This window comes from Eretmochelys imbricata, chromosome 14 (assembly GCF_965152235.1).
Source record: "Eretmochelys imbricata isolate rEreImb1 chromosome 14, rEreImb1.hap1, whole genome shotgun sequence".
Taxonomy (NCBI): Eukaryota; Metazoa; Chordata; order Testudines; family Cheloniidae; genus Eretmochelys; species Eretmochelys imbricata.
Window position 1 is genome coordinate 6,980,317 of NC_135585.1, and position 27,538 is coordinate 7,007,854.

Sequence of the window (27,538 nt, forward strand, 5' to 3'; positions counted from 1 at the left end):
TTCACCATTGTTAAAGCAGCATATCCATAAACTGGACTTAAGGGAAAACAGACTGTTCAATAAATATCAATAAGGATTACTGGTAAGGTAAGCTATACACAGTTTCTCTTAGTCCATAGATTTCAGATCCCCAGGAAGTCATATATTATGTATGGAAGTCTCTCAAACGTGGGCTGCATCTTCAATAGCCAACAGTGGTCATGTTTTTAATAAATAGTTCAGGGTTTGTTTTTTTTAAATCATCTCAGTACCCAACTCACGAATAATAAATGCCATTCCTCCCCCCCCCACCCCCAAGGCTAATTTGGCAAAATCTTCATAGGCCTCACTTTTTCTTCTTCATTGGTTCAAAACTTTCCTTCAAAGTTTTTGTTGTTGTTGCTGCTGCTATTGTTGTGTGTCCAAAGACATCTTTAGCTTAGGGTTGTGTCAAGGAAACACAGTTGCCATCAATCAATCCTCTCTACTTTCCCAAGAATCCTTCCTTCATACATGGGCAGAATTGTGTCGTCTTCCCAAATTTCTTCAAAAACTGCACCACAGTCAAATTCGTCGCTTGCTTTTTTGAAATAATACCTGAGGGAGAAGGGGGGAGGGGCGGAAGCAGTTTAAATAATGAAGTGTTACTTTACAATTCTTTTTAGATAAGAGCAGCAAACATTTCCAAAGGGTCCAATTCTCCTTTCACATGAGTACAACAAGATAACTGACAAAGAAAACTGGGTCCAATACCATTAAAACCCTCCATAACTCACAAGTGATCTGTTCGCATGCATCTGCCAGTATTCGATTTAGAATGGATGCAACTACAGCCAGCCAAGCAGCTCTGAAGAAGAGCAAAGGAATGGAGTATACTGCTTAATAAAATAGGGCACCACAGGGACAGTGCCTTGAACAAGTTATACGTGTTGGCAGCAGATATTTTTAACAAGAGAAAATAAAAAGCAGAGCAATCTCTGGCCAAACATCTTACTTAACAAAATAAAAAACTAGTTTTTGTTCTCCTTTCTTTCATGCATAAATTCTGGAGCACAGTATGGCACTGAGAAGCTTTTATTAAAAAAGGCTTTTTAGGAAAAAAAACCACAAAAAAAACGGTAGCTCAAAGTCTGTAACATGCTTTCTCCAAAACAAGACTATGTATGTGGCATTTCTCCCTTAGTCCAGTTTGTGAAACAGGGCACCTTGCATTTAACAAAACTAAAACCATGCTTCCACTTTTAGGTTACAGATATGGCTGTGTTTGTTCTCTGATGCTTCGTGCTGGTCGCATGCAAAGAGCAATCTTGGTCAAGCTTGCAATATTTGACACTGGAAGGTCAAGTAGAAGTGTCCTGCATTCCTTCTCTTTTGCTCTGGGTCGTTAGATCATGAAGCCAGTGCTCACCCAGACAAAAAGCGCCCCCACCCCTCTTGTGTCAAACAGTAAGGACCCCTCTATTATCCCGAATTAGACCGTTCAGCTTCTTGATTAAAGGTTCCTTTTATCCCTTTTCTAGCATTCTTCCTTCTAAGGCTGCTTAATTGCATATGCACAAATGAAGGGCTTCCATTCAGAAGGTTAGCATTTAAGGAGCCTGCCCGTCTGCTACCACACACCTCCTCCGATCTGCCCTGCTCTCCAGATCACAAAGTGCTTTTTAAAGAGAGCGTATCGCCAGCAAAAGAAAATCCTCCTCAGATAAGATTTAAAACAAAACAAAAAAAAAATCCCCTGCTCTGTAATTTTTCAAACAAGGTGTTGAAGGGTTAAAGGTCATAAAACTTTTATAGGAGGATCCCCCAAAAATTTGAACTTGGATTTTTCACTTTATTAAAAACATGGATTGGGCAGTTTTAGAATAATGAGTTTGCTATAAAAATAATATTTAAAAACTAAATACCCAGTAACAATACGTTTTTAATTTATTTTTTAAGGTGAGCTAATTAGGTAGGGAGAGAAGAGGGGTGAGTGAAACAGCTATATTTAGTCAAGGTACATTTACTTTTCAGTCATTCCCAGTTGGATTGATGTACAGCATTGTGTTTTTAATGGTTCGGTCATGAAAATGGTTCTTATTTAAGTTCTTCATATACAGCTTGAACCTACACTCACTAAAGTCAATGGCAAAGCTCCCACTGACTTCAATGGTGCAGGTCAGGGCTGTAATTCCATGAGCCAGTAAGCCCAAAACAAAACCAAAAGGCAAAAACTGTGAATGAGTTTTGAGGACTTTCTCCCGGCTTTCCCCATCCCCACCCCTCTTTCAGAGAGCAGCCTGCTTTCCCAATAACTTCCTCCACAAACAAACTCTGCTGGTGTTTACTAATTTTTTTTTCTTTGAACACTGCATCTTTATTTAAGAAAACACGCTATGACCTTTTACATAATTACAACCTTATTTCAGAGACAGAAAGAGAGAAGGGGAAGAGAGAGAAGCAAAGCAATATCCTCCCCCACATCATCTTCAAACAAGTTGCTCTGCCCTTATTTGCTCACAGAAATGGGCTTTCCATTCAAACATGTTTTATGTGGCAAGCTTTGCTTCTTTTTCCCCCCTGACATCTGGCACCAATAGAATCAAGTAGGCCTGTGTTGCTGTTCTGAACTGCGGCCATGTTGAGATTACCCGACACCACCCAGTTTGCGTGTGTGTTTGTTTTTTGTTAACGCCATCAGTATTATATTTATTTGATTTTATTTATTTATTTTTAAGAAAAAGACTGAAACAATGTGCTGGGTGAATATCCCGCTGCATAGTCGGACACATGACTCTGGCATTGAAAAGGGAGCAATAATAGAGCTCTTAGGTACCCATGTTGCAAACTGATTCAATCAATAAAGAATTTTGAGAGTCGACCATTTATGCACGTCTTTGTGCATTAAATGAAAGGCAAAAGCTTCAAAGACATGCTTATTAAGTGTGCCTTAAAAAGAAATCAATGCCAGATGTGACCAAAGCAGTCTACTTACTGACTCCCCAGCACAGAGACACACACACTACTCTGGGTAGTACGGCCCTCTTCCCTGAAGGTCACCTGCAGTTTCACTCAAAGTCCAGCCAAAAGTCAAAGCTTAGATCAAAATGATTCCCTGGAGGTACACACATTTGTGTAATTAGTTTCACCTTGTGTCTGTGCAAGATAAAATACTGGGCACCTACCCAAGTTCCTTTTATAAATTTCTGTATTGTCTTTACCCAGGTGTAAAGGGGAGAGATCTAAGCAAAACATTGTTTCATCCTTGTCAGTCACTTAAAAACATTTTCTAAAGTAATTACAGTCTGACAAGGCACAAATAATTGCACCTGCAGGGGCTTTAAGGCCACAGAAGTTTTAATATCCTATTCAAGCACCCTAGCATCACAAGAAAGAATTTCATAGGAAACCGAATGAGATGTTCTGGAGGCACTAAATGGCTGCTGAGAGAACGGGGGTAATAGGAGAGACATCCTTTGCACTGCTTGGTTGCCAGTTCACATCCAGTTGGTAGCAATTACAAGCTGTTGCCATCTGATGGCAGTTGGGAGGGATGGGGAATATGGATGTCTCAAAACCCCAGCACCACTGGACAAGCATCCACATAAAACAGAAAGCCACCAGGTTGAAGATTCACTGGTGAGGCCACCTGGGGAAAGTTGTTGTATTTTGACATTTCTGTGACTTCTGTCTCCAGAGGGCGCCCTCTGGCACCTTGGAGGAGTGCTGAATTCAAAACAAAGTTTAAAAATACTTAAACCTGGCTGTTTCCTTTGTAGAGATGAAAGAGTCTCGTTGACCGACAGGACATGGTCAGTTAATTGCTGATCAGATCCATTTGGCTAGTACAATAAAAATAACTGAGGACAAAGCCACTGCAATTGGAATGAACGTTACAAGAAGGCAGCAAACCGGCTTCTAAGCTGCAGATACCAGACACAATCTTAGACCATTAGAATTCCTTATATCCATATGGATGGCTATAAGGAGGAGCGGGAAGATAGGGGTTTTTTAAGTGTCATTCAATGGAATTCATCCTCCAAGGCTTGGTATTTCTAGCTGAAAGGAGTTTAGAAACAGGCCAAGAGCATCTGCAGGTTGTTAACTAGGTTGAAAAGAAAATTCCTGAAAGCAACTCACATCCCCAACCCCAGAATGAATCTACCTTACTTATATGGATGTTCTGCCAAAGGAGGCCAAGTATCTCACAAATATTAACGCCCCTGTGAAGCTGAGAAGTGCCATTACCCCCATTTTACAGGTGGGGAATGGAGGCACTGAGAGATTAAGCTCAAGGTCCGGCAGGAAATCAGAGGTAGAGGGAACTGAACCTAGATCTCTCAGAGTCCCAGTCCAGCCCCTTAACCACAAGAGCATCTTTCCTCTTTGTGGGAGTCAGCATGCAGGCAATAGCTGCCTATGACCAATCAGTGTTCTCTTATGCAGTTCTTGGGGGACAAACGTCAGGGGGAACATCAGCCAAGCTGACTGATCCATGAGACAAGGCCAAGTTCAGGCAACATAGTACCCAAGCCTGCCTCTCTAAGCCACCCTGGATTTGGTGGGGGAGTTGGAAAAGGACAGAAGAGAGTTCAGTGAGCCAGTGCAGCCAACCTCCCGGAAAAGGTGCTGTAACTTTTCCCTTGTGGGCGGGTTTACAGAAACATATTTGCTGGTTATTTTGGTTCATAGTCTCAGCAGACAAAAGAAACCACGAGATTCTTACCTATAATTTCCCTTTTTGCTCAGCTGCTCTTTAAAGTGCCCAAGTGTCAGGCTCTGGGCCTTTAACATCCTCCTGTAGGGTATTTCTTCTCCACAGAAAAAATAAGTGACAACCAACTCGCTGGACTGGGAGGCGTGAACCACTTGGAGTTTCTTTGGCTCTTTGTGACTGCAACAAAAAACAAAGCATGTTTCTCATTTGGAAACAAAGACATCACTGCAGTCCAATATTTCTACTATAGACAATGGCAACCAGATTGATGCCGGGATCAATTTGAAAGTCCGATGCAATGAAATCAAACGTATGTGCCATGTTTGTATAGCACTTAACACAATTGGGTCCTGGTCCGCTTCTAGGCGCCACGCTAATACAAATAATAAGAGGATCTCTAAGCAGCTGAGGCACATTCATGAAATATGCCGCAGAGCACACCTGTGCAATAGGGAACTGTTTCCATTTTATGGATGAGGGGCAGCGATGACATGGTCTGATGAGGATCAAACAGTAATCCCCAGTGCTTAGGGCTCTAACCATTATGCTAAACACATTTCCATTAAGCCAAATTAACTATTTGCATGTCTGGTCTTCGAAGGTCACAAAGACAACTCGCACCATTTTCATTCATGCAAACTATATGGCAGAGAACAACAGTTTAGTGTTTTGCTCCAGGTATACACTCGTTAATGGGTGTTGTTGGAATTTCAAAGCCTGCCATTCAAAAACTGCTCAAAGCACTAAGATTACTTGTCCTGAATGCACAGGTAGCATTACTGTAGCTGGGAACAACCAGGCAAAAATAAAGTGGACCTTGTCACTTGAAATGAGGAACACCTAAGAAATAATAAAAAAAACACTACATAACAAAATAGCAACAGTGCAGTGAATGCCAAGGAGCTAAATCCAGAACTACTTCTGAGGCAATGTATACTTGGCATGTCAAAAGGTCACAAAGTGTTAGTCCACAGTAATGTAGTCCTCCTAATTTGTTCTAAGTCTTTGTAGAGTGGCTTCAGAAAAAAAGCTCCTAGCAAAGACAGCTGGTGGATTTAAGGTCAACCAATTAAAAATGAAAGAAAGACTCTAGTCAGGTGGCTTAGTCTGGACTTCAAACATTGCTCATTGCTTAAGATGAAGAGGGTAAAAAAGAAAATTTTAATTATTTAGACCTCTCTGTAGCAGATTTCTTGTTAAAAGAACCATCCTGTAATTAGACTAATCCAATCTTTGTCCACTTTACAGGAACGCAAGTTAAAAAGAATCAGAAACAAGATTTGAAAATATCTTTTTTTTTTTTTTTATAAGAGAACAAAAGTATGTTTGAAAGACTAAACTTCAGATATAAAGATGTCTTCTATTTTCAAAGTGCCATCCATTTAATGCAAGTATAATTAAAGGCCATGGAAATACATGTAATGTGTGTGTGTATATATATATATGTACGTACTCTTCTGTAGTTAGACTTGCATTGCAAAAAGGAGCATTTCCCCCCTGAACAGCAGATGTGTGGTTTCGATCCCTCTGCTGATTTGAGGTTGAACATCTGAAGTTGGGGGATAAACAAACAAAAAAAATTAAGTTAAAATACATCTTCTTAATTGAAGTCTTCTGGGGCATTAAGTTTCCTCTTTGCATCAAAACACAATCAAAGGAAGAGTTAAGAATGCTATGGAATAATTTACCCTTCCATATCCAAATGCATGATAAACAACCTAATTCAACACTTGGTATGTAGCTGAGTTAGTTCTAGACAACAAATTATATCCATTGTGATAGTGAGAGGCAGAACGTGGAATTCAAACTATTGAGGACTGGGGAAAAAAAAGGTCACTTTTGGGGCTTAGTTACGTTTTCTTGCAATGCGCCTTCCTCACCTCCCATTACAAATCTGGAGCTCTTCCTACACTGGAAGGCAAGGCTACATGCACATCACATAAAATTTCTAGCCATCTGGATGTCTACTGTTAGCTTGCTACGTTCACGTGCCTACCAGCCAGTAATGCCCCTTGGGAGATGGCGAGGAGCCTGAGGGAAGAAGGAAACAAGCAGCCTGAAAGAAGGCTCCTCCATTCCATTCCTAAAGAAAGCCATATTGGCGATTCACACCCATTCCCAGCAGGGGGCGTCTGCCTATCAGAGAGAACCAATAAAATGAGGCACTCAGGGCTGGAAAAGTTCAGGAGACTTCTCACTCTCACTCCCCCGCCCCCCTGCCATTCCCCTTTGTAAGTTACCTTTGTTTCTGAGGCTTGGACACTTCCGCTAGCCTGCGGCAGGCTTCCTCCAGCTGGGCGAGAGTGTTGGGCGGGGTCAGCGGAGGCATGGTGGGATCCTGGACGAACGGGTGGGCAGGCTGTGCCCCGCGTGGGTGACTGTTGTTCCCCCAGAGGTGGTGGCGGGCCATGCGCTCACTGGGGATCCCTTTGGTGGACTCCAAATTGTAGGCCTTCTTTGTGCTTTGTGTGCTGGGGGGCGGAGTGGGGTAGGGGAAAAAGAAGAGAAGAGGAAAGGAACCGGCTTATGAAAGCTGGAAAATATGACTTCAATAGCAGCTCCTATTCTGCTCACTCCCTCCCCAAAGTCTGTCATAACATGAAAAGGGTTTACTGCCAAAAACATGACATTTTTGTGGTTTTTCTGGTTCTGCAGAATGGCTTTTATATTAAACCGGAGGAGCAAAGAGTCTCATTTGTTTTTAGCGATTGTAAAAATAGACAGCCTATGTAATATATAAATATTTACCGGGAGCGATATTGCTGTAGACGGCTGTATATTTACCTATGAGGCTTGTGCTTATTTTGTCTCTCGCTCTCCAGCATCCACTGCCAGACGTTCTGTGACCGATCTGCCTCGCCCCCAGGTAGCTGGAGCCCGGGCATTACGGATAGCCCTGCTTCCCCGGCCGGCAGGGCGACGCCATCCATTACTTTGCCATTCCTCTTCGTCAGCGAGCCGGTTCTGCTAAGGATGAGACACCAGGGACAGGATTCCCCGCCCCCAGCAGGCATCGTTAATATCCTGCACTCGTGTCATGACCACACTTCCCAATGGCCCTGTTTTTAAGGGGCTAATTCCACATGGTTTTCTGCATCCATCCCACCTCCCTCTTACTGAGAAATACATTTTGAAAGGACAAGTAGCTCCTATGGAGAAACTCCTGTAACTTACCCAAACTGCTCCAGCGGAAGCTCTGTCCCTTTTGAGTGGCTCTTGCATTTTGAATGGCAGTTGTAGTCGCTGCCCCCAGGACAGAAGCACTGGACCCGCTGTGCTGCCTCGGCTTCTATCTGCTCTTTAGTCTTGGGGATGGTGTGGTGGTGGATGTAGTGGTGGTGGACGTGCTTGGTGGTCTGCTTGGTGATGAATCCTTTACTGAGGAGGCTGCAGGCAGCTGGCGAGGCCGCGCTTGGCTGTGGCTTGCCCCCTGGGAGGCGTTCCGGGGAGTGGGAGCGGGGGCTGTGTCGTCCCATGCCGGGTGACTGGCAGCCGGGAGTCTTCAGCACTCGTGACAGATGGTCATCCAGGATCGCCTGCGGGTCCTCCTCATAGCTGCCGGACGGCAGGAGAGTGAGTGGGTGCTGCTGATGCGGAGTGGCTGCTGCCTCCCGATTGGTCTGTGTGTTGGCAGGTAGCTCTGATCCCTCCTTCTCTTCTTCCTTGAAGGTGCAACATTAGTAAGAAATAAATAAAAAGCACGGGGTGCCAGCTGCCCTGGAGCGGGGGCTCTTCCCACTAGGTTAGCAGGGAAAGCAGAGCTTGCATTGCTGCTGGACAGTAGACACACAGGTACTAAGGACAGACCATTAAAGCATGCAACATACAGCTTGCAAAGGAAAGCGGTTTCCCCTTACACGAAGTGCAGGCAGGCCATGCCGCTCCCTCCCAACCCCAAGAAAGATGTTGGATCAGCAAGCTACAAGCACCACACAGGCTCCAGAGGGGTTAATCCTCCTACCTCTTTGATTTGCTGTAGCCTCTCCTCCAGACTATCCATCATTTCTTGCTCTTGCTTCAGCTTTTCCAACCGGGATATCAGTTCAGCAGCAAAGGTAGCTGGTTCCACAGGGGTCATTTCCTTAGGAAGACGGTGGGTTCTCTACGCAGAGCGGGGACAAAAGGGATAAACCATGTTTAGCGGGCAGTGCAAGCTGCAGAAGCTTAGCTGGAGCAGCATTTCTGGCCCCGCTATGCTTGTTGTGTCTCCATGTTTGAATGAAGAGACTAGCGCAAGTAGGCATAGCCTGCTCTGGATTTTTATGAGCTAGTGCTGTGGCCTCATGGAGTGACATCCTTCCCACTAGCGTTCGCCTTCGGCAGGAGCAGTTGGTCGCACTCCGAGGAACCCCGCTTGTTCTCTCTGTAGTACAACCAGCCCATCAGTAGCTACTCTGAAGTAGAAAATCTTCAAAGACTGTTGTCAAACATCAAATAAAAAAAAAACCCTCTGAGGTGGGAGGGAGAGCCTTTAACTGAAGGAATAAAGTGAGTATAAACAGAAAGGAGTTGGAAATTAAAAAAAAATAAGATGGGGGAGAAAAAGGGAGAAAAAAAGTCAAACGGTTGCAGATCAGAGAAGTGCTGGTAATTTATTTCCTGGCTACACACTGGGCACCTTTGAGGTAGTGTTGTCTCAACAGTGTCCTAGATCTCCCTTCCCACCCCCCCCCCCCCCCAATCTCTTTGTACAGAAAATGAAGAAAGCTGCTGCAGGCTAGTAGTGGTACACTGCTGAGCTTGGCTGCCTCAAGCAGCTCTATCAAGGGAAAAAGGGAACATCTCCAAATCAAGTGCAGAATACAAAAAGGCAAATGAGAATTTCTGCCAAAAGAAGCAAACATGGGAGAAAAGAGAGAGAGAGAGAGAAAGAAACCACCCACCAGAGTTCTTCCTCCTCCTTCCTGTCATCTTCTCCCCCAAAACACACCCCACTCTTCACCCTCACCCCTAGTTTCCCTCTGCCCTTTTTTTTCGGGGGGGGGGGAGAAAGAGGGAAGAAGAGCAGAAAGCTGAACTGCAACTCTTTCACATACTACCCACCAGATGAGGCAGGGCCTCTCTCCGACAACCACTTAGCTCCAGAAATGATGTGAGGGTAGAAAAAGGCCACTCTGCTGGAAATTGTCACTCTTACACAAGCAGGCTCTATTCAGTCCCTGATCAAAGCACTGCCTTACAGAGAAAGTCGATTTGCACGCCCTGGGACAAAATAATCTAATTTACAAGCTCAGGCTACAGAACTTCCTTTATAGAAGGGGGTGAAGAATACCCTCCCACCCCCCCAAAAAATAAAATCCCCATTCAATCCAACATACCCCCACACACACCAGAAACACTATCTAAAATGTCTTGCTGCTTAAGAAAGAAGAATTTTGGAATATTAATCTCAAGACAAGATATGTTTCTACTTGTCTGTGTAAACAGTTTATTCACTGCAAGAACCAGCAGCACCTTCCTGAAGTCTGCACTGAATTAACAAGTCAATGAGTTAGTTTTCAGGAGCAACACAACTAAAAGAACTGGATTTCCTCAAAACCAAGGCACAAAGTTGTTTTTTTATTATTATTATTATTATTAGAAGGCACTTACTGGCTACCAATGTTTCTCTTTTGGGAAACCAGTAAATCCTATCAACTGCCAACTGTGTTTTTGAAGTCTTGGGGCAGTACAGAAAAAGCAAAGCACAACCGTCATCATAGCACAGAAGGTGTGAAAGTGGTCCGTGTGTGTGTGTGAGTGTGAGAGAGAGTGTGTGTGTTGGGGGGGTGGGGAGGGGAGAAAGTACCCAAGCAGCCATGTCCATGTCTGTACAATCAACCAGATGGGACGTTCCCAGCTTGAACCTAGAAAGTGAGCTCTACTCAATAATCCAGAGAAAGGCAAAAAACCTTACACACAACCCACCCAGTGACCTATGCAAGCAAACTTTTCAGGAGTGTTTTAAGCTGATGTTTGGGTTTATATGTTTACAGAATAAGCCCAAAGACCTCAAGCCAATGGCAGTAAGAATAATAAACCAGGTCCCTCTCCATTTCTGTAGCTCTGTTGACTCCAGCTGAAGAGCTGACCCATCTATTAGCTTCTCTTCTTGAGGCTGTCAATCTTTGTATTCAGAGACAAAAGGATGCAACAAGCTGATGAGAAGGAAGTCATTTTCCGGTCTTCCCTGTAAACCCGCAATGATTTCTCCCAGACTCTTCCAGGTGTTGCAATGTCTAGCATTATTAGAGGGCCTTCTCTCCAGCCATTTCTCAGAGGACTCTGCATCAAACTTACCGGAAAATGAGGTAGAGAAACTTGACCATTGGCCTTAACGCTACGATGCATTTCCCTCTGGAGCTGCTTCTTGCTCCCAAGTCTATAAGGAGGGATTCCATCTCTGCAAATGGAAAGATAAGTCACAGTCAACCAGGATATCCTAGGCTTATTTATTTCAACTTATTATTCTGTAAGTCAATGGACCATTGCAAGTACTTTCCAAAACAGAAGACAGAATGCAAAATTATCTGATCATTTTACTGTTCCCAGCAAGCCCCCTCCATGTTCTTTGAAATAGTCTAAACAGACTGAGGGGCCTGATTTTCAGAAGTCCTGAGCACTGAGGATGGCAACTGAGGTGAATAAGTCTATGGATGTTTAATGCCTCTGAAAAAAGAAATCAAGCCTAAGTCACTCGGCCTGGATGTTCAGTAGCTGGGCAAGAGTTGCAGAGCAAGCTACGGCCCCAGTCATGTAGGCAGCTGAATGTAGACAGATCCCTGCAGTCCCACTGACTTCAACAGAGCTCTGCCTGTACACAGACTGTACCGGACTGGGGCCTTACAGTAATAGGTTTCACACACTCATTACACTTGTTCTGTATGTCACCATAGATTGTAGGCAGTTTTGGGGGAGCTTCTTACGTCTAAAGCACTTCATAGATTGCCAGCATTCTGCAGATAAAAAATTATTGGTCACAAAGGGCTTCCCCCCCTGGGTGGGACCCAAGATGCCTCTTCTAACTTCGGGGTGTCATGCACAACCCAGTAAAGTCATTACAAGATGCAACAACAGAACACAGGCCCCTAAAGCTATGGGACATCATTCTTCTTCTTGGCTATATCAGCCCATTGGGATAAAGCAATAAGAAAAACCCCAGAACGCAAAAAAATACCACACCAAGTGAGAAGAGCTATGAAAATTGCCATCAAGACAACAAACAATTTTTCCTCTAGCAATGAGGTATGCTGTCATCCAGCCATGCAAAGATTTACCCACATTAGTATTAAGAGTATAAAAACAGCCGTACTGGGTCAGACCAACGGTCCATCTAGCCCAGTATCCTGTCTTCCGACAGTGGCCAATGCCGGGTGCTTCCAAGGGAATGAACAAAACAGGTAATCACCAAGTGATCCATCCCCTGCCACCCAATCCCAGCTTTTGGGAAGGGGTGTTTAGGGACACTTCAGAGCATGGTTTTGCATCCCTGCCCATCCTGGCTAATAGCCATTGATGGACTTATCCTCCATGAATTAATGAACTTTGAGCCAGGATAGTCCAATGGCATGGCTGCTAATCATGAGTTTCTAGTTTCAGATTTCCCACAAATTTGAGGAGCAACCATAGTTTTTGTGCTCCAGTCTCTCCACCCCCTCAAATCCATAAGAGATCATACCTCCCTATCCAACACGGTACTGTAACACTTAAGTATTAATATTTGTAGAGTGCTCTGAAGTCCTTGGATGTAAGGCCTTATGGAAGGGTAGACTATAAGCTCCACTCAAAACCAGTTGAGAAGACTACACTCCAGAGTGCTATTATGCACTTCTCCCGTTCTGTACCATCTCCCCTCCCACACAACCCCTCTTTTCCTCCCCCCCCAAAAAACCCCAAACCCTCATATCTCTCACACACACACACACCCCATTTTAAGATCTACCACCATTATGGTAGCATGGCACTTCCCACTCTCACAACAGTGAAAGGACTAAGGCCAAGATTTTTCCAAAACGTGACCAGTGACTCTTTTCGTGTGCAGGTGCATGCTTCAATTTGAAGGGGCCAAATTTTCAGAAAGTGCCAAGCATCTACCCACAAGGGGATGGGGGGGGGGGACACGACATGGTGGAAATCAGGCCCCATTACAGTTTCTTTAGTTGAGTACCCAAATGTTGAGGTGCACAACCCCATGTCATCTGTGAAAGTCTTGGCCTAGTGCTTTCTAAGTTTCCATTACAAAGCGACTAATTCACAGGCGATATGGAGTAGCAAAGACTGAAGAAAAAGGTCAAACCAGTTTATTGTTTGAAACTTTGGAAAATCCAGACAGAACAGAGCATTGGTCAAGGGAAGAGACGTTTGGGGCAATGATTTAACAGGGTGGACAATCATCACTGGAGACGGTTATGTCACAAGCAAAGTGAGTTTAGAGTGCTCCGTTCAGTTCCTAATGAAAATCTGCCCTCAATTCTGCCTCAGGTAGGTCTCTGAAGAAGAGCAGCAGCTCAGGCGCACAGCCCCATTTGGGAACACACTCTGGAGAATCACGCATAGCATCTGTCTGCACGGTTCCGTACCACGACCAGGGTTATCAGTCATTATCGCAAGCAGTAAACGTTTATGCTCATGATTAAAGAAGGGGCAATAAAACTATGAAAATATCTATTGAACTTGGCTTGGAGGCCCTCCCCCTCGCAACAACACATGAGTACGGGTTGGGTTGTAGCCAGGTTGAGCAGCAGTTATGGGGGCAGATGGGGAAGGATGGGAGAAAATAAAAACCCAGGTCAATGCTCGTCACGTGGATTGGATGAGAGGGATTTTGTTTTTTGAGGGTTACCAAGGTGAGGGTGTTTTAAATGAGACTTTCCATACAGAGGAATTAAAGACCCCTGCATCTTTTCCATCAGGGTAAAACCGTCTGCCTTCGTATTATTAAGCAGCATGTCAGGTATCCACCTGCCTGGGCTAGTACTGTACATAACACACACACGGAAGCCTCCACAAACACTAACCCAAATGCAACAAAATGGATGGAGGTGAGGTGGGGTGGGGTAGGATAGGGTAGGGTAGAAGATAAGCCTGCCCTGCAACATCCCTGCCTGAAGTCCACGAGTTCAGGGCTCCAATGACAGAGGAGATAGCCGAGGAAGGGAACGGACCCACTGTCTATAGTATTGTTCCCCTCCAAAATCAGCAGAAACATGCAACCAGAACTGCTCACCCCAGTCCTGCTTATCTTGGCCACGGCACTCTGTGGCAAGGGCTAGAAGGACAGCTCCACTGCCATGTCTGACCATGAAATGCTCAGTGCTCCGGTTTGGGGACTACAGCCTTTAAAGGCCAGACCTCCAGCTCCAGCCCTGGGGGCAGTAATGGGAGGATGTGATGGAAAGCCAGTTGGAATTTACAGAGTTGCAGTTGCTTCCCTTGGGGACGTAGCTCCTACCAAACTGGGATGATTTGCCTCATAGTAAACAGGCATCTCTCACTTATCAGCCACAAAAGGGGACCGTAGAGCAGAATTTCCATCTACATTTAGACGTGCCTGGTTTGAGTTGGTTTAAAGTTAACCGCTTTTGAGTCGTGTCATGGAAGAATTTTGAGCCAGCACCATTTTCAGTCAATAAGCAGCCAGGACTTTCCGAGCATGGTACCTTTGTTCTTTAAGAGCAGCCCAGGCAGCTGTCAGACAACGGACAACAGTGGCTTGGAAACGAGCATACAAACACCTGTCTAGCCACTTGTCAGGCTCGTTCAGAGCCGCAATGAGATAGCTGCAGGTGGAAGGCAACAAAGGGGCGGAGGGTGGGGTGTATACGGCATGGGTAACTCCAGAAAAGGTACGGAAAAGAGGACACCAACATGGACTAGGGAGAAGGGGGCCTGATTCTCTCTTCAATGCAGTTGCACGAGTCAGGATCAGCTCCTTGCTCACTTCTGTAAACACGACTCATCAGGAGAATTTTACAGCTTGTAACAAGGAGCAAGATACAGTTTTTAAAAAAGGAAAGACATTTCACTGAGATGGTAAGGTTTCTTAGCAGCCTTGGGAGAATCAGGCCTTCTAAAGAAGGAAGAGAGACAATTTTGTAGTTGGTTTGATGTCTACTTTTAAAATGTAGGCCTTCCACATACAATGGGGAACAGGGGACGATGCCAGGTTTAAGGGGGAAACAAGAATGGGCAATCACTTATTACAGGCAAGACATGCAGCTGGAGTTGGGAGTTTACAGCCAGCTTGGGTGCAATAAGAAAAAGATATTACAGAAAAATCTGAAGCTGAAATGTGTATAGACCACAGTGACAACTAGAAAGTGCCTTTTATTTTAAAGGGTTAGGCTTTGCCAGATGTTATAGAGCATAGCACAGGGTTACTATTTGGAGCGAGGAGGGGGTGTTTTGTTTTGTTTTTAAAAACAGAGTTCCTCAGATAGGTCATTTCAATATAACCTTCTCTTCCTCCAGCAGTAAACATTTGCACTCACATTTCTTGGCTACTAAAAGCTGTGGGCTGAGGAGCTACAGAGTTTAGGCACTAAATAGTATAAACATTTCAGCTACCCAGCCTGGTGCTAAGCCAATCTCTTTCTGGGGGAAACACTAGTTTGAAATCTTCTTTCCAGTCAGCTGCCATTTAAACTGAGCCAATTATCTTAGCCTTTTGACTCAGATGTGCCTGGCCTAACCTGAATGTAGTTTTACTGCTGCTTTGAAATATCAGACTCATGCGCATATGCATTCACTCCCATCTTCATTTGGCAACGGCTCTGAAACAAGCCTCTGATCTTGCCAACATCAAAAGCCTGGTTTGTAAGATAAGGTAATATTTGAAGTTCGCTCAGCAGCATTCCCCTGTGTCCAAAGTAAATCCATAAATAAGATATAAGCAAATAAAAAGAAAAAAATCCCTTTCCTCTTCCCCTCCCCCAATCAAGAAAGGGAAATTTGCATGATGCTTTGTGGCTATTACAAAATTAGATTTATACTTGACATTTAAAAAACAAAACTAAAACACACAGGGTGTGTATTGTTTGGTAATTTTACCTCTAGTTGCAATTCAATAGAAGATTTTTTAAAAAATTAATACCTCACTTTACTGGAATGACTGACATAGGCTTTATGGGACAAATTCTGCTCTTATCAGTATAAACAGGGAGTAACTCAACTAGGAGCTAATTTACATTTTCACTGGTTTAATAGTAAAAGTGAGCCATGTGTTAAAGAGGGAGAGCTACACACTTGCAGCAAGAAAAAACCACCAAGTCACAGCTTGTGACAATGATGGTAATTCACCCAGCAGAACTTTTTAGAAAGACTTCAGAATCTCTAGCAAGGTCTGTTTTCTACATAATCCACGGCAGAGAAGAGAACTAATCCCAGACATTTTATGCATGTTACATTACAATATTGGCAATAGTTGCTGAAGTTTCTGTAGAGGCAGCTTTACTTACATCAGGCCTTAGCTATGGTAATTTTGTAAGGTTAGCTATTCTACCTCCCTGCGCACACACACACACTTGAGAGAAAAATTAAACACCCCCCACACACCATCACTTCCAGTAGTCGGGCCATTCCCACCCCCACAGAGTAAGTATGGCTAGAGGGAGTCTTGCACTTTCAAAGGTTCAGGGACTGGCTCAGTTTGTAGCAGGAACTATTACTTTTCTAGGTTTGTCTCGTAACACCATGTAAACCTGCATTCTACTGAAATCCACACATGCCCCCTCTACTCTCATTCTCCCCCCGCCCCAAAAAAAACCCCTTGAAGCTCCCAGCAGTTTAATCAGCCAAGCTTCCCCAAGCTCCTCACAGTCTGCACTGGCTATTGTTATGGCAGGAAAAAACAGCCAGGCTCCTTTCATGCACTGCTTTATGGGGAGCTCCTATTCACTTGTTCAAGTAAATTTCAAAGCGGCCTGCTACCCTCTTATCCCCTCTAAGCTCCCCTAGACTAACAATAGGCTGAAAGCGATTCAGTTAAGCCTTTCATCCACCATGCACTTTATTTCTCACTCAGTGCTCTCATCTGTATAAGGCCTACAATTGGCATTGCTGTGAAGAGAGGGTATAATCCTAGCCCTGTGAATCCCAAGTGACCCTACATTGGTCCAGAAATGACTAACCCAATGAATGCTCTGTTGACACATGATCACATACAACTAGAGCCAGTAAGATGAAATAAAGAAGTCACCCTATGATTCAGCTCTTTTATTTAATGCCAATATTGTTCAATAAGAGAATCCGGTGGGACAACAAGCTATTTCTTCCATATCATCAGTTCAAAACACACATGTGCGTTTAAAAAAACAGCACATTTGTTTGTGCATCTAGGATGTTTTGTAAAAAATCTGCTCTGGTTTCCATTAAAGCGTGTGTACATCATCAGGCAGCAGACTGGTGACTTTAAAAAGCCAGCAAGCAGGTCGGGGGGGAAGGGGGGGGGAATATACACTCTACACATCCAACAGAGACATTGAAGGAGTTGCATTTATGAGATTAAGGCCTTGAACACACTATTTTATTTAACAAACACCTTTTCCAGAGGACTTGGTCCATTTCGGTGGCGTGACCTGCACTTCATTATATTGCCTTTCATTAAAGGATCTCAAAGTGCTTTACAGATATTAATGAATTAAGTCTCAGTACACCCCCATGAGGAAGGAAAAGTATCATTATCCCCATTTGAGAAGTTAAGCAACTTGTCCAAGGTTATACAGCAAGTTGTGGCAGAGCCCAGATCTCATGATTCTCAAGCTTGGTTTTTAGCCACAGGACCATCCTTCCTCTCCTCCACAGGCTCTTAAAACTCTTGACATTTTAATCCATAAAGCTCCATTCAAACAATTCTCTGAAAGATCGTAATGTGCAGCTATTGTCCCTGGAGGTCAGTAACCCTGTTAGTGTTGATTCTGACATTACTGGTGAACCCTAATTACAGAAAGTAATTCCTGTAGAAAGTTTTGTGTTTTTGTTTTTTTTTTTAAAATGACAATGGTTTGGCCTTCAAATAAAAGGTGTGAAGGAAATGTAAATACATTCCATGTGTTAGCAGCAATATTTCTATTCTATTCTTTCATCATATGGGAGAACACACATTTGCTCAGTTGAGGATTAAAATGAGAATTGTTGCAAAGTGGCAACAAACAAAAAGGGAAGAACTACACACCACTGTTACTGCACCCAATATCTGGGACAACCGAGTAAATAGAGCGATCAGCAATACTTCTGGATGACTTAAGATGCCTTCCAGTGATTTCATCCAATGGAAAAAGTGGAAACAGTATTAAAATGATAGAACCGTCATGCTGGCAAGTCATTGTGGCACATCTGCAGTTAAGTTTTCGAGAGGTAAATTCCAAAGGACTTTGCTAAAGTGGAATACTTACACGCTACTGTCCGTCATTGACATGGAATCATCAGTCAGGGCATCACTAGATATTTCGCTATCATTTGCGCTAGTTGCTGGGGCAAAAACATAGCCAGAATTCACATGGTATGGGTTAATAGGATCGTTCCTCTTGAATGACCTAGGGACAAGCAAAATAGGGGTTGCGTTATTTTTACATCTGAAAAAAGTACAGGTTAGCATCATACTCATGGTTAGTGTGCATGTAAGACACAATGAATGTCTTTAAAAGCTATCCATCCGCTGTTTTACTTCCAGTAGACACTCGGAATGCTTGTGTTCTCACAGTCCACAAGAAGTTTATCTTGACAGCTAACACAGAGTTAAGACTGACCAAGAACTACACAGTCACCAACCATTCTCTACATAAAACACTAACATCAAGCAGGTGGCTGAGCACTCTGGACAAGATTTTCAAACGCACCTAAGGGATTTGGGACTCTAAGGGTACATCTACACTGTAGTAAAAAGCCCCAGCACTGAGTCTCAGGGGCTTTGGCTGCAGGAATAAAAATAGCAGAGTAGACATTCAGGCTTGCGCTGTAGCCCGAGCTCCGAGACTCCATCCCCTTTGTAGTGTTTCAGAGCCTGGGCGGCATGCCACCCGTCTACACTGCAATTTTTAGCTCCGAAGTCCCACAAGCCCAAATCAGCTGACACAGGCCAGCCTCAGCCATGCTGCAGGTCTTTTTTTGCTGTGTAGACATACACAACATCCCATTTTCAGAAGTAATTTGAGGCCTGATTTTTAAAGGTATTTGGTGCCAAAAGATATAGTTAAGCACCTAGTGGGATTTTCAAAAGAGTGCTTCTGAAAATCTCAGAAGCACCAAAATACCCTTAAAAATCTGGCCCTTAGAGCACAGAAAGTCATTAGGGCTTGAACCACTAAATACCCAAGACTCTTCCAAAAATAGGATTTAGGTGCTTTTGAAAATGTTACCACCTCTTCTTTCAGGCATCGTAGATAACTGACTGGAACCATTGACATCAGACCAGCTTTAGAATTACTAATAAATAATAAGCACTTATACAAGCCATCTTAACAATATGATCTCAAACTGCTTTTACAAAAGGTGAGTGACCTGGTGCCCCCTTCACAAAAAGGGAAACTACAAAGCCAGTTTTCAAGGAGTACTCTAACTTTTGGTGACACCTCGAGGTGCCTAGGAGTTCTGAGTGCTTAGTGCCAATTAAGATCAGTGCACCATTGGGGAGGGATAAAAAACAAATAAATAGCCTTGGGTGTCTCAAGTTGGGTATCCAAAAATGGAGAAATCAAGAATTAGCAGACACTTCTGTAAAGTCTGACCTAACACGTCTGAGGTCACAGTATTGCAAAGCTAGGTGGAGAACCCAGGTGCCCTGATCACCTAATCACTGGACAATGTTTAGGTCAAAATGATTCCAACTTTTAAGAGTTTAAATTCAGTTACAAACTTTTCAATCTGTGGTAAGTGGTCTGTGCCAAGGGGTTTTCAGAGGTATATTTGTTTATATATAAATGCAGGTCTTGGCTGTTAAGCTTTTGAGTTTGTGTATCAAAGCAGAACCTCATTATCTGATAAGGTCTACTGATTTTAATAATTAGGGTCACTTACACAGCACTTGGGGGCCTCAGGAACAGGATAGCATGCTCTGCAGGTTTTTAAATGGTCTTTCAAACTCCCCACCCCCACCCCAACGCTTCTGGGATTGGATGAGGCCAGCTTGATTTAAGTGAGCAGCCCAGCTGCCTTAATAGAAAGCAGCACTTCCCCTCCTGCTAGTATCTCTAGTCCCTTTGTTTCATTTGCCCCAGTTACACACTTTCGACCTCTTCAGTGGTCTTAACTCAGTTCTCTCACAAACAACAAGTTTTCCCTACTCCCCTGCTGTGTTGCATTCCTCTGTTTCACTAGCAAGGGGAAAACATGAGCCTCTGCAAAGGCTTAAGCAAAGGGGGTGGGGGGGAGAAGATGGGCCTCTTTGGTATGAGAGCCCTACTGCAAACAGCATGACTGAAGTTCTAGGCCCCGGTTTCAGGCTTGAGCTTTGCAGGAGGCCTTGTTGCAAAGAGTCAGGTATTTAAGCACAGCTGGGATTACATTCTTTTCCAAAGCATGCTAAGTCATTTCAATGGGAAGATCAAGACACTTTTTTCTTAAGTGAAAAAAAAAAAAAAAAATAGAAGATAGTAAGGAATGCCACAGGAAAGAAGTCAAGTCTTAAAGATAAATTAATTCCACATGCTGTGAAAGCCAAGTTATCCTACCACCACCACCACCACCACCACAAAAAAAAAAAAAGAAAGAAAGAAAAAAAAAGAAAAAGAAAAAGAAAAAAAGTGTCCTTTTAAAATAATACAACCCCCTTGCTAATACAAGTCAGCTTGTAAGGTTCCAGTGACGTTCTTTAGGCCGCTGCTAGTCTTTGGTAGCTCACAGAAAGGCTGAAGGCTCTACTTTTTATCACTCTACTGGAAACTGTTTAATGTCTTGCTTCTACAAAACCCAGACCCATTAGGCTTATTATTGTAAAGTATTCGGTTTCAAGATGCTCACCATATGTACTGAAGCAATCCTGCTTTTAAGTGAGTCTTAAGTACCGTCCTTTTATTTCATGTTCAGTGTCGCTATTTAATCATGCTAATACAGAAGCAATTAATCATTATGCTGCAACCCTATTAAAAATCAGTAGTGCTATCTAATCACTTAATAGAAAGATGGTTCAGTGTGTGTGTGTAAAAGCCCTTCTTCATCTCTCTAAAGTCAGCTTTTAATCTACCCTATGTGAATAAAGTTTAACTCATTGATGAGTACTCCAAAACCAACCCCTCCTCCCCTCACAGACATACTGAACCGCTGTGCAAGTATAATTAAGAATGTCACCTTTCAGAACTTGGTTAACTTAAACACACACATACACTTTTACTTAGTCTTTAATCATCTTATTAAAAAAAGGCAGAAAAAGATTCAGAATAGCTCCATATAGAAATTCCCATATACTTTAAGAAAACTGATTAGGGCTGTTTTTTTTACGATTAACTTTTTAAAAACTTGACCACACTACAGTAATTGCACCCATATGCATCAAGTTGCCTTCAAGGATTTTAAATTCCTCTGGAAAGTGGAGTTCTCTGATGCAGATTCTGCACATACACAAAAATCTTCAAACTCAATATGCAAAGTGTTTTCAGCTGTCAGGTAGCAGTTGCTCTGGAGCATCAAGGAGAATGACTGATGTTTCTCAGTCTATTCTTATCTCTTATCTTGATGAGATGACACACAGCATGTAGCTCTCTATACATTATGTTAGGCAATGGGTGAAAATCACAGAGGGATTACAATGCGACTAGACTTTATGGGGCTCTTTTCTGGATCCCCTGTTAGAACAATGCAATTTAGGAGCACTTTTGGCTTAGGTGCTGGAACTAGGGTACTGCAGCACACCCTGGATTGCAGTGGTTTCCATCATATACAGGGTTTACAGTTTGGTTTAATGGTGCTCAGCACCCCCACTATACACATTGTTCCAACACACACAGTCAACCTATGGCTCTCAGAAATAAAAAGCAGTCTGGCAGTTTAAACCAAAGACTTACACACTGAAAAAACACTCAAGCAGTGTTTTTTCAAGGCAAGACTGAATCTTACTAAATATTTTACTGAGACACAAGCATCACGGCACAACAGGGGTACAAAACCCCTTAAAAATATACATATTAGCAAAACAATGTTAATCACAGCTTCCATGGTCTAACTGTAGAACACTGCTTCAAACATAGCTTTACAATGGCATCATTTACTTTGATAATTGAAGCCAAACTTGGTTCCAATAACTTCACACAAAATGAGCTCCATCAGCGAGTTCTTTCAAAGGACAGGAAGCACTTTGAGCCAGCAGAGGGCCATCTGCGAGCCCAAACTTATTTAAAGCAAGGCCAGTCTCACTGATGTTAGAACAGAGAACTTAATGGGAGGCAGATGAGTCCACCTTGGATTGAATAAAAATACATTATAAAGGCAGCACTCTAAAGTTCCATGTACGTAAAACATATGCATGATAAATTCAGAACCAAATACAAATAATGGTCAGATTCCATCTTACATTCCTGGGTCCAACACAAACTCAATGGTTTGAGGGTCGCAGTCTCACAAAAACCATTAGACACACATCTAATACTTTTAAAAAGTAGTGCTTCAGGGAAGGGGGAAATTTGAAACAAGCTCAAAGTATTTATTATACATCAGGAGCCCACATACATAACCAATACTTAATACACACCAAATTCCCTTTTTTTTCCAGACTCTAATCCTATATTTTGTCTTATTATTTATACTTAAATTGAAATTTATTAGGAGATAGTGGCAGATGTAGGCAGTTACACAGGATTCAAAGCACTACCCAGACTGTCCCGCCCCAGGATGGAGGTGTGGTTTGGCCACCACTCAGTGAAGACTCTTCTTTACCAAGCTCAATTTCCAATCCTAAATGCAGTGAATAGTGATACACAACTCATCCATGCACCCCAGAGCTACCAGCTGGAAAGCCGCGCACACACCCACACCTTTGAACAAGGATAACTTGGAGAAGGGGAAGGAAACAGGTTTCCTGGCCTTTGGATTGGGAAGAATCTCAGCTTGACCTCCCCCTCTGCGTTCTCCATGTAGTCAAGAGATCTTGATTCAAAAGCTATTGAAAATGCAAGAGAAGGTGATCAAAGCAGATAGCATCACTTCACCTTCCGGGGGCAGATTTGACATCTAAGTAGCAAAAAATATGCTTCACTTGAAAGAGCTGCAATCTCAAGGCATGATGGCCATCAGTACTCCTGGCCAGGAAGGCAACACTAGTCATGGTTATGAAAAGGTTCTTGAGCCAGAAGCAACTGGTAGAATGTTAAATCCCCAACCAGGCACTGAATTCCAGTGAAGACCAAAAGATAACAGAACATCACAACTCAGCACAGTTTAGTCCTGGAGAACAGTAGATGCGGAGCTATGACATTTGGGCAAGAGGGTGAGGCTCTCAGCACTTTTATGTCCCCACAAATAGGCTGCCAGTTAGGCTCTCAGAGCAGCAAACTCTCTCAAATGGAAGAGCACTACAACCCCTTCCCTCAAAAAGGACAGGTTTCAGAATAGCAGCCGTGTTAGTGTTAGTCTGTATTCGCAAAAAGAAAAGGAGGACTTGTGGCATCTTAGAGACTAGTCTGTAAGGTGCCACAAGTACTTCTTTTCTTTTTCCCTCAAAAAGCTGGTCTCAAGAAGAGACAAGGGGCCAAATACTGCTCTCAGTCAAACTGATGTAAGATGGAGGATAACTCCATAGATCACAGAGGAGTCGCTCCAAATGTACACAGGTGTAAGAGAAGAATTAACCCCCCAGTCCCTGGATCCACTTTGATCACCACAGCCAGGCTGCTGCAGCCTCTCTGAAGGGCAGGAAAGGAACAGAGAGATGCCCTACAACCACCCTCAGAATACAACTGAAATAGAAGCCTGAAGCCCTTTGATGTCCATGAATCACAGAAACTGCTCTCAACATTCCTGTAAACCAGATGTCAAACACTTACCACACTGAAAAACAAACTCCTTGCATCTGTGCTAGCAGACAGAGCATACAACTGAAAACAGATCACTTTGCCCCAGATCTTTATTCAACAGTTCACATTAATGGAAAGGGTGGGGGGAGGGAAAATAAGTTTTCAGAAGACAATTTTAGTCATTTGGAATATGATCATGGTCATTTTGTAAGGGGCTACTTGCCCCTCACTCCACCTTTTCAACAAAGCATACAGCAAAACGAAGGGCTCAGTATCACAGAAATCTCTCTGCCTAAGTGCATAATGAAGACTTTGCCTCTGGTATCGCATAACAGACACTACACACTCTGAACTTGGCATTAAGACACAGATCCAGCTTTTAATAAATTTAACTTCAAGCACACTGCCAATAAGAGAATACCAGACCTACTATAACCCTATTCCTGGAATGGCTACATGATGCTAAGATCTTATGCTCTTGTATACAACTGACTCAAAGCCATCTGGAACGGCTTTGACATGATACCAGTAATGAATGTGATGAGAGAGAGATTTTATATTACATATACAAACTTTACATGTATTTTACTAGGTAGTAAGTGCATACATTTCCTGCTCCATTCCTACACAATTGCATTCCATGTAACCAATCAACTTAAGTACCGGTTAGTGGTGAAGTTGGTGAACTAAAGTTTCATTTTTCATATGCCTGTACAGATGCTCTTTACCGTTACACATCATATGTTTGATAGTTGCTGCAATAATTAATGCATCTAGTTGCTATGAAGTTTTTGGTGTATAAGAACTGAAAGAGCCAATAAGCTTTAACAGCACAATACAGTGTTTCTTATGTTCAGAAGAGCAACAAAAAACCAAATACCTGAATATTTAAGGTTGAGATAAGCATCTATGTTGAATCTACCAATGGCATGCTTAACTAATAGGATTTCTGGACCATTTTTAAACCTTTTTTTTTTGCTTATGTTGCTAGCTTTCTGTTTTAAAACCATCTAAGACTGAACACCCACTTCTCAAACCTTTTAAAGAATAATAGTCTCAAAGTAATTAAAATCAAAACAAAAGGAGATTTCTGACATAGCGTTTTCTTACCTGTATCCATTCTCAGCCGTTTCTGTAGCTCTGACACTTGCTGTAACCCTCAAAGTCTTGCTGGATAGCCCAACTACAGAAGGCAAGATTTTGTTTTTAAAGTCCACACAGCTCCATTCTTCTTCTTCATTCAAGGTTGGGAGATAGCCACAGACAACTTTTAAGCTCCCCAGTCCATTGCTGTTAATATAAGCAGGATTCTCTCCCCCACTCCTTACATATTCGAGGTATATATCAGAAGTTAAAAACATCTGGTAAGCATTTTCCTCCATCACACTCTGAATTTCAGTCTGTGCCTGATCAAACATTATAGAATCTATCTGCTGCTTCTTGATACTATCTCTTATATAGGTCTTAGTGGCAGGCTTGAGCTGCTTGGAGACAATGCTGTTGTTCTCAATGTACCTTTTGTATATAGCTTTGGCTACTCTTAAAGTTTTGGTATCCTTAAGGTCCATCTGCCTGAAGCCATTGCAGGCAAACCAGAAGTCTAAGGTATCCACACATTTCTCTCTTTCCAGGAAGGTCCGAAAAAGATAGGCACCATCTTGATCCCCCAACAAGGAATGCAGGGATTTGGTCCATCTTGCCAGAGGGGAGTCTGGAGATGCACTGCCTTCCGGCTCTCCAAGACCATCCTCATTCCTCCTTGGGTTGGAAGAAATTGACATGGCCTTGAAGCTTTGGTTTTTCATGACAAACGAGCTTGCAGGCTGTTGGCATCGTGTCTCTCCTTCCTCGCCTGGCACAGGGGGGCGGGGGGCGTCTTCCCTGAAGCTGCTGCTGGGGTCTGGAAGGTGAGTCAGCAACACAGCACTGCTCATGGCTCCAGGAGTTCTTCTGGTAGGGTTTTTCCGCCCCCCTCCCCCTGAAGTTCCTCAGCAATCTGCCTCTGTCTCTGTGTGTGTGAGTGTGAGTGTGTGAGTGTGAGTGAGTGTGCGCCTCTCTCTCAAGTCAGCAGGAGATCCTCTGAGCCTCCTTTCTGGAAAAAAAAAAAAGAAAAGAAAAGAGTATTGATCTAATCAAAACCAGATCCACCCAACATCAAAGACAAAAAGTAAACAGGCTTTTCAACTCTTCACAGTCAAAAAAAAAAAAAAGGCAACGCAGCTATCTACAGTGTTAATCAAAAGTATCAGATATGCTTTTCTGAACTCCCAGCGCACTTTTAACTTCGGGGGGGGGGGCGGCTGGAAAGGAAAAGAATTAACCCTTCACTTACACTTCATATCTAATCACAACTTACAAAACCCGTCTCCAGGGAAGACACCCCTCTTTACAAAACTACAGGTCACCTTCTCCCCCCTCAGTGATAGCATCAGACACACAAACTTGGCTCTGTTCTGCTGTCTGCAGGGTAAACCAGTTTTGCGCACACACAAATCCCCCCCCCCGCCCCCCAATTTTGCCTCTTTTTTGTAGATAACTCAAGGCAGGGAACAAGACGTGCCTTTCTCGGCATCTGGTTTCCATTTTACCCCCCTCTCCTCTCACTCCTTAAAAATTTAGATTATGATCACCAGAAGCCCTTCTAGCACAATGCTGAATGCTGTTTTGGAACGGCACGTTCAGAAAGACTTTTTTTGGGGGAAAAAATCACTACAATGTTTCATTTTAAAAACAGTTCTGACTCATTTCAGAAGTTAACTACAACCTTCCAAAAAAAAAAACAAAAACAAAAAAAACCAACCACACACCTCCCATGGATTTGGAGAAGTTAAGCATATGCACTTGTTAAAAGTTTGAAAGAGAGAAGAAAAAAAAAATCACCAACCCATTTGCCTCCAAAGGCTGACTCACTAGTGACTTTTTTTATTAGAACAAGTTTCCATCATTAGAAGGTAAATGTGAAATTAACTAAATCTGGCTATAGGTTTCAAAAAAAAAAAAAAGATCAATAAAAAGTAAACACTCACTACACGGTTGCAGAATGATTTTTAAAAGCTTCTCTACAGTTTTAATAAAACCTGCTTCCATCCAATAAAAAGCTGGTTTAATAAGCATGTGAAAGGCTCTCAAACTAATCAGAAAGCGTGAACTGAGTTCCTGGCTTTTTTCTTTGCTGCACAAACCCAAGCAGAAATTCACACACACATAAACAAGCAGTTCAATATGTCACCCCTATTATCATCAGTCTTGCAATATCGAGTCCCGTTTGCAGAAAAGGAGGAGGAAGAGAGAGAGAGAGAGAGAGAGCCTCCTCCTTGTCTATAATGTACCTGATTGCTGCAGGCATCCCGTGCCTGGGCTCTCATCTCCTCCAAGCTCAGCCCCCTGCTCCCCACCTTAAAGCAAAAATAAATACACCCAACCACCCCTCCTGCAACCAAAAAAAAAGAAAAGAAAAAAAAGAGACCCTCCAAAAATAAAAACTAAAGCAGGGAAGAAACAAATCCAGGAGGCGCCAAGCCTACAAAGGACAATCCTGCCAAATAATAATAAAAAAAACCTGCTCCAGAAATGGCGACGGGCAGAGAACTGAGAGGTTGGAAAGAGATCTTAGAGAGAGAGAGAGAGAGAGAGAGAGAGAGAGAGTCCTAAGCTACTTGCTTCCTCCGAGTCCTGTGCAACAACTGACCCCTAACTAAGCGTGCAGCGCCTCTTTGGAGTTCACAGGGGGTGCGGAGGGGGTGTGGGAGGGGTATGGAGAAGGAGGGGGGGAAGAGGAGAGAGAGATCTCATTCTCACCACATCCACCTTTAACAAAAATGCATCCTACTATGTCTGCCTCCCTTTCCCCACCATGCCCATAAAATAAAAGCTTCCCCCCTCTGGCAGATAAAAAGGCACCGAGATCTCGATTTTTGCGACATCATTCAAAAATAAAATAAAACCC

The 27,538-nt window shown here is 43.1% G+C and overlaps 1 protein-coding gene across 3 annotated transcripts; it reads right to left on the bottom strand.

Annotated features, from left to right (window-relative positions):
• Nucleotides 1–27,124, bottom strand: AXIN2 (axin 2). Of its 3 annotated transcripts, XM_077833153.1 has the most exons (11): nt 26,922–27,124; nt 24,703–25,684; nt 18,046–18,186; nt 10,955–11,057; nt 8,637–8,777; nt 7,850–8,337; nt 7,460–7,642; nt 6,916–7,146; nt 6,129–6,224; nt 4,685–4,852; nt 1–576 (listed from the first exon to the last, which is right to left on the bottom strand). In XM_077833153.1, the coding sequence occupies exons 2-11, from the start codon at nt 25,524–25,526 to the stop codon at nt 450–452; spliced, it is 2,502 nt and encodes an 833-aa protein (XP_077689279.1). In that variant the 5' UTR covers nt 25,527–25,684; nt 26,922–27,124; the 3' UTR covers nt 1–449. The 3 variants fall into 3 exon arrangements, with proteins under 3 accessions (XP_077689279.1, XP_077689280.1, XP_077689278.1); XM_077833154.1 differs by lacking the exon at nt 26,922–27,124 and having other exon boundaries at nt 7,460–7,639; nt 24,703–25,981; XM_077833152.1 differs by lacking the exon at nt 26,922–27,124 and having other exon boundaries at nt 24,703–25,981.
• Nucleotides 27,125–27,538: the final 414 nt, after the last annotated feature.

Coding starts and splice junctions, on each gene's coding strand:
- AXIN2 (XM_077833153.1), bottom strand. CDS start 25,526: ATGAGCAGTGCTGTGTTGCTGACTCACCTTCCAGACCCCAGCAGCAGC. Junction 6,225..6,915: donor TCCAAGCCTCAGAAACAAAG/GTAACTTACAAA, acceptor CCCCAACTTCAG/ATGTTCAACCTCAAATCAGC. Junction 577..4,684: donor AGCAAAAAGGGAAATTATAG/GTAAGAATCTCG, acceptor CTTCTCCCTCAG/GTATTATTTCAAAAAAGCAA.